The 12,118-nt window shown below is 42.6% G+C and overlaps 1 protein-coding gene across 6 annotated transcripts in view; it reads right to left on the bottom strand.

The window, feature by feature from the left end:
* Window positions 1–7,554: 7,554 nt before the first annotated feature.
* Window positions 7,555–12,118, bottom strand: part of OFD1 (OFD1 centriole and centriolar satellite protein) — a 61,903-nt gene continuing 57,339 nt past the window's right edge. For 5 of the 6 annotated variants that reach the window (XM_082446974.1, XM_082446970.1, XM_082446973.1 and 2 more), the window contains 4 exons: window positions 9,418–9,650; window positions 8,580–8,738; window positions 7,990–8,057; window positions 7,555–7,696 (listed from right to left, as the gene is read on the bottom strand). In XM_082446974.1, coding sequence (XP_082303100.1) covers window positions 7,654–7,696; window positions 7,990–8,057; window positions 8,580–8,738; window positions 9,418–9,650 — 503 coding nt within the window. In that variant the 3' untranslated portion in view covers window positions 7,555–7,653. The remainder of the gene's footprint in view (window positions 7,697–7,989; window positions 8,058–8,579; window positions 8,739–9,417; window positions 9,651–12,118) is intronic. The other variant, XM_082446972.1, reaches the window with a different exon arrangement.

Raw genomic sequence — 12,118 nt, 5'->3', positions numbered from 1 at the left:
CTAAAATGAAAAGATGCTAATTAGTGATGGGAAAACATATCAAAGTATTGATATAAAACTCACTGGTAAAGGTAAATATATAGTTAAATTCAAAATACTCTTAATGTTGTTACAGTGGTGGGTAAATCACTTGTAACTCTAGCATTAAGGTTAAAAGACAAAAGGGTTGAAAATAACTATATAATAATTTGTTAATGGATACACGATGTAAGAAAGATATAAATTCTGACATCAAAAACAAAATGGAGGGAGTGTATAAATGTAGAGCTTTTGTATATGTTCAAAATTAAGTTATCAGCTTAAAATAGACTGTTATAAATATGTTTTATGTAATTCCCAGGGTAACCACAAAGCGAAAACCTATAACAGATACACAAAAGATAAATAAATCTAAGCATAACACTACAGAAAATCATCAAACCCCAAAGGAAGAAAACAAGAGTGGAAAAAACAAAGGAATTACAAAACAATCAGAAAACAATAAAATGGCAAAAGTAAGTCCATACCTATCCATAATTACTTTAAATGTAAACAGACTCAGTTCTCAGATTAAAAAACACAGAGTGAAATGAATCACTTTTCTGTACACTTGAAACTAACACAACATTGTAAATTAACTCTACTTCAATTAAAAAAAAAAAAAAGACACAGTGGCTGAATGGATAAAAAAAAACCATGACCCATAAATATGCTGCCCAAAAGAGACTCACTTTAGCTTTAAGGACAAACCAGATTGAAAGTAAAGGGAAGAGACAACCAGCAGTTGAGTGAGCAGGACGCATTGGGATGGCAGGGCGGATGCTCGTGGCCGGACCCGATCCTCACGGTGCACATTTCTCCACTCAGGGCCGCAGACTGTGGACTGGCGCCCTGGAAATTTTTTTTTCCAATGTCCCTTGGCAGGGTCTGACTGCCAGGGAGGGGGCAGATTCCTCCCTCCCCAACATGCGTCCTGGCCCATGCTTGGCTGGTTCCGGGGACTGGAATTCGTTTCCAAGTTTCACCGTAGGCCAGCCTCAGCCAGTGCACGCACATTGAGAAATTTTCGCCATCATCTTCAGTCAATATCACACCCTTTGTGCATGCATGAAGAAAGTTTCCCTTTTCTCCCCTCACTGCCGCCACAACAAAGGAACATCCATAAATGAGACAAAAAAAAAATGCAGTAATACTGAAAAATTTTTTTTAAAAGTGAAGGGAGGTAGGGACTTCCCTGGTGGTCCAGTGGTTAAGACTCCATGCTCTCAATGCAGGGGGCCCGGGTTCGATCCCTGGTCAGGGAACTAGATCCCATATGCTGCAACTAAAGATCCCGCATGCCACAACAAAGATCCCGCACACAGCAATGAAGATCCCGTGTGCCACAACTAAGACCCGGCACAGCCAAATAAATAAATATTTAAAAAAAAAAAAAAAAGTGAAGGGAGGGAAAAAAATATTCCATGCAAATAGAAGCCAAAGGAAAGCAGAGGTAGCTATACTTTTATTGGACAAAGTAGACTTTAAGCCAAAGACTGTAACAACAGACAAAGAAGGTCATTATGTAATGATATAGAGGTCAGTTCACCAAAAGAATATAACATTTGTAAATATTTATGTACCCAACATAAGAGCACCTAAATATATAAAGCAAATATCAACAGATTAGGGAATTCCCTGGTGGCCCAATGGTTAGGACGTGGTGCTTCCACTGCTGAAGGCCCAGGTTCCATACCTGGTTGGGGTCCTAAGAGCCCATAAGCCGCATGGTGCAGCCAAAAAACATGTATTATATATATATTAACTATATACATACATATATATACACACACACAGACCTGAAGGGAGAACTGGATCGCAATACAATAACAATAGGGGGCTTCAATACCCCACTTTCAACAATGGATACATAATCCAGACAGAAAGTCAGTAAGGAAACACTGGATGAAATAACATGTTGGACCAAATGGACTTAATAGACATTTAGAGGACATTCCATCCAACCAGGAGCAACATACACATTCTTCTCAAGCATACGTGAAGTAGTCTCTAGAACAGATCGTATGTTAGGCCACAACACAAGTCTTAACCAATTTAAGAGGACTGAAATCATATACCAAGCATCTTTTCCAACTACGATGGTATGACACTAAAAATGGATTATGAGAAGAAAACTGGAAAATTCAAAAATACATGAAAATTAAACAACATGCTCCTGAACAACATATGGATTGAAAAATAAAGCAAGAGAAATCAAAAAGCTTCTTGAGACAAATGAGAATGGAAACACAATATACCAAAACTTATGGGATGCAGCAAAAGCAATTCTAGTAGGGCAGTTCAGAGCAATAAACGTCTACATTAAGAAACGAGAAAGATGTCCAATACCCAACCTAACTTCACACCTCAAGGAACTAGAAAAAGAACTAAGCCCAAAGTTAGCAAAAGGAAGAAAATAAAGATCAGAGTGCAAATAAATGAAATAGAAACTAAAAAGACAATAGAAAAGACCAATGAAACTAAGAACTGGTTTTTAAAAACAAAACTGACAAGCCAAAAAAAAGAGAGGACTCAGAATTATAAATGAAAGAGGAGACATTACAACTGACACCACACAAATACACAGGATCATAAGAGATGGCAGTGAACAATTAAATGCCAACAGACTGGACAACCTAGCAGAAATGGATAAATTCCTAGAAACATACAACCTTCCAAGACTGAATCATGAAGAAATAGAAAATTTGGAGATACCAATTACTAGTAAGGAGACTGAATCAGTAATCAGAAATCTCCCAACAAAAAAAAGATCAGACGGATTCACTGGTGAATTCTACTAAACATTTAAAGAGTTAACTCCAATTCTTCTCAAATTCCTCTAAAAAATAGAAGAGGAGGGAACACTTCCAAACTCATTTTATAAGTCTAGCATTAACCCAAGACACAAATCAGACAAAGACACTGTAAGAAAATTACAGGTCAATACGCTTGATGAACATAGATGCAAAAATCCTCAACAAAACATTAGCAAACAGAATTCAAGAGGACTTTAAAAAGATCACACACCATGATCAAGTGAGATTTAGTCTAGGGATGCAAGGATGGTTCAAAATGGGCAGGTCAATCAATGCAAAATACTACCTTAACAAAATGAAGGATAAAAATAACATGACTGTCACATTAGATGACACAATTCCACATCCTTTCATGATAAAAAAACTCTCGACAAACTGAGTATAGAGGGAATGTGCCACAACATAATAAAAGCTACATATGACAGACAAGCCCACAGGTACCATCATTCTCAACAGTGAGAAGCTGAAAGCTGTTCCTCTAAGATCAGGAACAAGATAAGGATGTGTACTCTTCGCCACTTTATTCAACATAGTACTTGAAGACCTAGCCAGAGCAATTAGGCAATGAATATTAACAACGAACTATCAGAAAGAGAAATTAAGTGAACATACCATTTACAATTACAACAAAAAGAGTAAAACAAGCTCATGCAGCTCAATATTAAACAACCCAATCCAAAAATGGGCAGAAGACCTAAATAGACATTTCTCCAAAGAAGACATACAGATGGCCAAGAGGCATATGAAAAGATGCCCAACATCACTAATTATTAGAGAAATGCAAATCAAAACTACAATGAGGTATCACCTCACACCGGTTAGAATGGGCATCATCAGAAAATCTACAAACAACAAATGCTGGAGAGGGTGTGGAGAAAAGGGAACACTCTTGCACTGTTGGTGGGAATGTAAATTGATACAGCCACTATGGAGAACAGTATGGAGGTTCCTTAAAAAACTAAAAATAGAATTACCATATGACCCAGCAATTCCACTACTGGGCATATACCCAGAGAAAACCATAATTCAAAAAGACACATGCACCCCAATGTTCATTGCAGCACTATTTACAATAGCCAGGTCATGGAACTAACCTAAATGCCCATCGAAAGATGAATGGATTAAGAGGATGTGGTACATATATACAATGGAATATTACTCAGCCATAAAAAGGAACAAAATTGAGTCATTAGTTGAGACGTAGATGGATCTAAAGACTGTCATACAGAGTGAAGTAAGTCGGAAAGAGAAAAACAAATATCGTATATTAACACATGTATGTGGAAACTAGAAAAATGGTACAGATGAACCGGTTTGCAAGGCAGAAATAGAGACAAAGATGTAGAGAACAAACGTATGGACCCAAGGGGGGAAAGTGGGGGGGAGGGGGGTTGGTGGTGGTGGGATGAATTAGGAGATTGGGATTGACATATATACACTAATATGTATAAAATAGATAACTAATAAGAACCTGCTATATAATAAATAAATTTTAAAAAAAGACTAAAACACTTAGAAATAAATTTAACCAAGGAGATCAAAGATCTGTACACTGAAAACTGTAAGACACTGATGAAAGAAACTGAAGACAATATAAATAAATGGAAAGATATTCCATGCTCATGGATTGGAAGAATATTGTTAAAGTGTCCATTCTCCCCAAAGCAATCTACAGATTTAAAGCAATCCCTATGAAAATTCGAAAGGCATTTTTCACAGAAATAGAAAAAACAATGCTATACTTAGTAACTGTAAATTACACCACAAAATAAAATAAAACCCCATATAGGTAAAGCAATTTTAAGAAAAAACACAGTTGGAAGCATCATTCTTCCTGACCTCAAGCTATACAACAAAGCTATAGTCATCAAAACAGTACGCTATTGGCATAAAAACAGACATATAGATCAATGGAACAGAATACAGAGCCCAGAAATAAACCCATGTATATATGGTCAACTGATTTCTAACAAAGGAGCCAAGACTATATAAGAGGGAAAAAATAGCCTCATCAATAAGTGGTGTTGGGAAAATTGTATAGGCGAGTGCAAAAGAATGAAACTTGACCCCTATCTTACACCATACACAAAAGTCAACTCCAAACGGATTAAAGACTTGAACATTAAGACCTGAAACCATAAAATTCCTAGAGGAAAACATAGGGGGTAAACATTGGTCTTGATGATGATTTTCTTTATTTTTGCTTTTTGTATCTAATCAAACAAGTGAGACTACATTAATTAAAAAGCTTCTGCACAGCAAATAATCAGCAAAATGAAAAGGTAATTTACAGAATGGGAGAAAATATTTGCAAACCATGTTTCTGATAAAGGGATAATATCCCAAATATATAAAGAACTCATACAACTCAATAGCAAAAAAAAAACAACAAGCCATTCAACTAAAAAATGGGCAGAGGAACTAAATGGACAATTTCTCCAGAGACAACATACGAGTGGCTAACAGGTACATGAAAAGGCGCTCAACTTAACTAATCATCAGGGCAATGCAAATCCAAACCACAATGAGATGTCACCTTATACGTGTTTAAATAGCTATCATCAAAAAGATAAGCGATAACAAGTGTTGAGGATGTGGAAAAAAGGGGATCCTTGTGCACCACTGGTGGGAATGTAAATTGGTACAGCCACTATGAAAACACTATGGAGTTACCTCAAAAAATTAAAACTGGAACTACCATATGATCTAGCAATTCCACTTCCGGGTAAAGGAAATGAAAACACGATCTTGGGGCTTCCCTGGTGGCGCAGTGGTTGAGAGTCTGCCTGCCAATGCAGGGGACACGGGTTCGAGCCCTGGTCTGGGAAGATCCCACATGCCGCGGAGCGGCTGGGCCCGTGAGCCACAATTACTGAGCCTGCGCGTCTGGAGCCTGTGCTCTGCAACGGGAGGGGCCGCGATAGTGAGAGGCCCGCGCACCGTGATGAAGAGTGGCCCCCGCTTGCCGCAACTGGAGAAGGCCCTCGCACAGAAACGAAGACTCAACACAGCCATAAATAAATAAATAAATAAATATATAAATTTAAAAAAAAAAAAAAAAACACGATCTTGAAGAGATATCTGCATTGCTATGTTCATTGCAGCATTATTCACAACAGCCAAGATAGGAAACGACCTGAGCATCCATCAAAGGATGAATGAATAAAGAAAATGTGGTATACATACCCACAATGGAATATTATTCAGCCATGAGAAAAAAGGAAATTCTGCCATTTGCACCAACATGGCTGGACCTTGAGGGCATTATGTTAAGTGACACAAGGTAGACAAAGACAAGTTCTGTATGATCTTATACGTGGAATCTAAAAAAGCTGAACTCGTAGAAACAGACAAAAATGGTGGTTACCTAGGGCTGGGGGTGGGGAAGAGGAGATGTTGGTCTAAGAGCAAAAACTTGCAGTTGGAAGATGAGTAAGTTCAGGGGATCTAATGTACAGCAGGGTGATTATAGTTCATACTGTATCATATGCTTGAAAGTTGCTGAGAGTAGATCTTAAATGTTGTCACCAAGTGGTAATTATGTGGCATGATGCAGGTGTTAATGCTATGGTGTTTATCAGTTTGCAATATAAGTATATCAAATCAACATGTTCCATACCTTAAACTCACACAATGTTATACGTCCATTATATCTCAAAGCTGGAAGGAAAAAAAAAAAAGTTATCTGAGGTGCTGTTGAAAGGGAAGATGCCAAGTTCTTGGTGGCGATGAGGCTCAATGTATGATGGGCTAAGTGTAATAATGAACGATGCCTGGACAACTTATTTCTTCACACTATTTTCAAAGGTATACTTAAATGAAAATTCCTTAGAAGCCTAAGGAATAATAAACACCCCCAAATCTCCTTCACGCTTTGTTATGGAACTTAACGGCCAAACAAGTTTCGCCGGCAACAATTGAGCCCAGTCTGTATACATAAAGAGAAAGGAATCCTCTAGGGTTTTACTGGGCAGACAGACCCAGACCAACACTGCCTGTGCTAGATGCTGGGTGACCACCGGTTAGCACTGAAAGTCTCACGTCCTGGAAAACCCCTAAGGCCAGGCACCCTCAGAGGAGTTCTGTGTGCACTTTTTGGTGACTATACTGGCAGTGTCATTAAAGAACTTTTCCGAGACGCTCCCACGTGCAAGCAAGACGCTGGGCTGAGAGCCGCACGGGTACAAAGAGGAAGGGGAGAGCGAGCAAATGAGTCCCCTCTTCCCTTTGTGGAAGTTATGCTGGTGTTGCATTTGAGTGCAGTTTCCTAGATTTGGGCGATGTGTAGTTTCTAAAGATCATTCTGGAGAGGGACATCTGATGGGTGAGCCACTGAAAGTCTTGGGATGTCTTCCAGAGGAAGGAACACAGCTGAAACTTCCAAAATGCAGGCCTAGAACTTGACCAATAAGGTAAGTTTTCAAGTAGACATAACCTAAGACAAAAATGGAAAAAAAAACATAGCAGCTCATTTCAGTGTAATGAAGGGCCTAAGAATGAGACATGCTGAAGAGGTGTCCCTTTTTTTTTTTTTGAATGTATTTTATTTTTTATACAGCAGGGTCCTATTAGTTATCTATTTTATACATATTAGTGTATATATGTCAATCCCAATCTCCCAATTCATCCCACCCCCCCTCAGAGATGTCACTTAACTAGCTTATTTTTCATTTATACACTACAGTACCAAATAGAATTATGAAAAAAAAATCACACTGGATCACACATGATTTTTTATTGAGAATTTTGTCTTATCACAGAGAAATCATAGGCCTTTAGTTACGATATCTGAGTAAGAAGCTGCGCAGCAAAAACACGGTTACCAAGTGTCATCTGGTTCCTCGTGAGAAAAGCCTGTCAAACTAAATTAGGGAAAGACAAAAAATTTAAAAATTTGTTAAATTCTTGTTAAGTTTATTCAGGGATCTCTGTCATGCTCTCCTTCCCTGTGGGGTTTCTGCCCTTGCTTACGATCTGCATCAGTAGCAATTTCACAGGTTACAAAATGCAATAGATTTTTTTTTTTTTGAAGTCAGTCATTTTGACTGATTCAGTTTCTTAAAGGCAGACTCAAATATCTGAACCTTTCCCTGGCTGACAAAAGCAGCAATAGGATAATGGTTTGCACAAGAACACAACGTAGGGGACGCCATACCTTTCATCTTTGTCACTAGATGGCAGTGTGTCCACGTGTGAGCCCTCTATGACCACCTTTTTTGAACTCTGACACAAAGGAGCGGGGAGAAGAATTTTGCAATTAGATGTGGATTCATTTTATTAAACACTTTATGATTTCTCTAAGAACTATTTTTATAATTTAAGAGTCTAAAAAAGCAGTGACTTTTAAACATGACATTTAGCAAGCACATCAGAATAAACTACCTGGAAGGCATTCTCAACACCCATAGTACTTTAGACTTACATAAAATATTACTATCTTAGGACTAATGCATTCAGTATTCGTTCATAGGGCTTTCATTACATTTATTTCTTGTTCTTAAAATAATAAGAGACATCCCAACTTTCACAAACTTTGACAAATCAAAATCTCTTCAATCTTCTACCCAAGCCAAAGGGATGACATTTTGTCAGGAGCGTACTGAGGCTCCAATGTGAACTCTGGACTTTCTATGCTTTTACCTTTGTCCCCAGTGGAGAAGGCAGATCCTTATCCCCCAGGTTTCAAGTAAACCACAGAAGCCCTCGGCACCCGCACCCACAGACACCCGTCCACAGCATAGGCACCTTATCTGTGGTGTCCTGGTCTTGACCCTGTTGGAGGATCTTCATGTACTTCTCTAAAAGATTTTCACTACAGACAGATTTAGATTTGTCTTTCGTTTCCTGACTGCTCATTTCGAATTCTTTTTCCATTTCCATCTTCAATGATTCTTCAATTAGCCTCTGAAATAGGTGAGGACCAAAATAAGAAATATACAATGACATCTTTTAAAACTTCTAAGGGTTGAAAAATGCACAGTAATATAATCCTGACCCTTTAAGTACAACCTGCATGCCAGAGAACTGTTTCTTTTTTTAATTGAAGTCATTGCTACTATCAAAGGGGGACAAAAACTTGTCATCTCAATGAAGGAAGGGATTAATCTGCCTCAACTGTCCCGTGCTGTAGCCCAGATTAACCAGGAGGCCAAGGACCCTCCACACAGGAGATTAATTCACATAAGCCTCAGCAGGCAGGCGAAGTGGCCCGAGACATCCATCTGGGACCAGAATCAGGGCCAGAAGAGCACCAAAGGCGGAGGGCAGGGGCGCCCTGGAAGCCACCTCCCTGGGGTTCCTTGAGTCCCAGCTAGCCAACCCTGGGAGTCTCTTCTTTCAACCTCATTTACAACGAGATCAACAGCAAAACAAGGTCCTCCTCGTTTACGAGCCTGTTTTCAGGACCAGATGAGGATGCACGTGAATGGGGCTGGCCATGCTACCCTGGACCAGGAAAGGCACGAGGCCTGCAAGCCCTGCAGCCGTCCTCAGTGCTCTCCAGCAAAGAAGAGGGTCGGAGGCCACCAGTGGCTTGTTCACTTCTCTGCCACTCCTAGGACTTCAGGACACACGAAGGACTCACCCTCCCGAGAGCAGGGCGCTTGCTGCAGGGGGGCCACGAAGCAGCTAGGACAGAGAACTCACTGGGCATCCTCACCCTTTCCTGGTCCAGCTTTTCTACTTCCTGCCGTTCCCTTTCCAGAGCTTCTTGCCACCCGCTCTGCCTCTGCTCTTCTCCCTGACTTCGTTCCTTTGCTTGTTGTTCCCGTATTGTTTCTTCTTCCTCCTGTTCTCCAAGTGGTTTCTGATCTACACCTAACGGGACAGAAAATAAAGAATCAACAGCTTCCAGCAGCAGATTTTTCAAACAAACTCGGGATCGGCTTTGGCAGGGGCCTTGCCAAGCCCCAGGGAGACCGCGTGATTCTCGGCCGCCTCTGTGCACCTGCTTTGAGCAACTGCTCCCCCCTCACGGCCTTCGAGGCTCCAGACCCACTCCCGGCAGCAAGCCCCGCCCACCTCTCACCTCACTGAGATGAGCCCAGGTCATCCTCAGCACCACGACATCCACTGTCCTCCCCTCCGCCCCCATCTCCTCCCTCCTCCATCCTTGCCAAGGCGAGCCCTGCATTTCTGCCTCTGCATTGGTTTCCAAGCCCGCCCCATCCTTAGGATTCTGATGCAGACATTCGTCCCCATTTATTTCCTCAGCACTTTTGTTGCTCCCCACCCGCCACTCACTCCCACAGAGGCACTCGAGTCTCTTGGGCCCGGAGCACGACAAAACCACCACCCTCCCCACTTCCCCGCTTGGGCCACCTTGCCGTCACCCCACTTCCTCCGGGCTGACCCCTCCCTGGGGTTTTGGTTCCCACCTCCGTCCTGATCATGCCCACACATTTTCTCTCGTCCTGACCTCTCGCCCAGGCCTCACATCCATGCTGTTGGCGGGGCACTGCCCTGCCATCTGCATTCCCGTCCCTTTCACTGTGCTCTTCCTACGTTCTGTCCACACGGCCACCAGGGCTTACGGCTTCTGCCTCCTGCTCCCGCTGCTGCAGCGAGGGTCCTGACCATCATATCTCCTGCACAGCTCCAATACCAGAGTCTACGCTCTCCCTGACACCAGTCGCTCGGCCTTCAAGCCACCCCGCTTCGTTAGCACCAGTCACTCCCTGAAGGCCAGGATTTGCTGTGCGCCATCTCTGCTCCGGCAGGGTCCACATCCATGGCAGCCTGGGCCCCGACACCCTGCCTTTTTCTTTCTGCACTGACTTCCCCCCCATCACCACCACGCCTGCACCTGAAACACCCTATACCTGCACCAGCACACTCACCGACCCCCGACTCCAGCTGCTCTTGCCTGCTCCCACCCTCGCGTCCGCGGGCTCCCCGAGCCGACGCGCTCCCTCCCCCGCCACCTCTCCCACAAAACCCTACCTACCCCGCGAGCCCCAGCCCAAGCGCACCTACGTGTCCCCACAGGGACAGGGAGCCTCTCCAGCGCCATATTCACACGGTACTTCGTGCCTGCCTCGTCCAAAACCCTGTGTATCTTTTTACTACTTCTACTCCTTCCAGGCGAGGCCCATGCTTTAATTATCTGTCGACTCCCTAGAGCCCAGAGCACAAGTCCCTGCGCCTCACAGGTTTCATTACATGCCAATCCCGCTGAAGACTACGCTGACCCTTCTCCTCCAGCTCCGGCCTGCAACCTCATTTCTTCCCCCCTAAACAATGCTGAGAAACAGACAAACTCGGAGACTCACCAGAGGACTTTGAACCTCTTTGCCATGCCCTGTTCTACATCACCAACAGAACTGAGCTAGCTTTCCTAATAGGAGAGAGGTAACAGTCTTCTCTGTCCCTTGACCCTGGCCATGAACTTGAACACCAGAGGCGGGCAGCTGGTCATTTCCACAGGCAGAAACGCACCCTTCTGCCTCCTTGCTGGGGGAGAAGGGCCACTCCCAAATGGTGTCGCTTTCTCACATGGAAAAGTGATCTCAGATAGGAATGCTGTTTGGTGTCAATTCAAAAAGTTAAAGAAGGAAGAAAAAAGGGCTCTTTCCTGGCCGTGGGGTATACTTTGTGGCTGCAGAGTGGCAGACAAAAACCTCTTGGACAAAAACTTCTTTGGACATAAGAGTGAAAAAAAAAAAGGAAGCTTTTCCACTGGGCACCTCAAAGATACCAAGTTTCAGCCTTTTCATTTCTCTTTGGGCCCAGATGCAGAGGTGAAATGAACAGCAGAGAATTTCTTAATGATCAAAATGTAGCCACACTACTTAATAATCATTTTAAAAGCCATTATTATAATCTCCATTCCATCTCAGAGGCAGAACGCCTGTCTACTCAGTTGGTTTCCCTTATTCTATTATTTTTATTCCCACCTCTGCCAGACGGCTGCCCATCAGGTTCGCTTTCGGGTGGCCACCATCCCTACTCAGTACCCATCTGACTGGAGGTCCTTGGTGATGGCTTGCTGACCGTCCCACCCTTCCACTAGAAGCTCCGTGAAGCAGAGACTTGGGCTGGTTCACTGCTGAATTCCCAGCCCCCATGAAAGTGCCCAGCACAGAAAAAGCTCTTGATCAAGTTGCCCTGAAAGAGTGCTTTCCAGAATGATTTACGCTGGAATCAGCAAAATCAACCCTCTCAAAAATCTCTTGCTTCTGTCAGCAACTCACATATTCCTGAGTACTGTGACTTCAAACAAACTGCTTACAAGAGGCTTTACATAGGTTTGGGGGATGATGTTCTCCCAACGTTTGCAAACGACT

The sequence above is a fragment of the Balaenoptera physalus genome (assembly GCF_965194825.1).
Source record: "Balaenoptera physalus genome assembly, chromosome: X".
Lineage (NCBI taxonomy): Eukaryota > Metazoa > Chordata > Mammalia > Artiodactyla > Balaenopteridae > Balaenoptera > Balaenoptera physalus.
The sequence above is the reverse complement of the archived record's forward strand: the minus strand, read 5'-3'. Positions and strand labels throughout refer to the sequence as shown.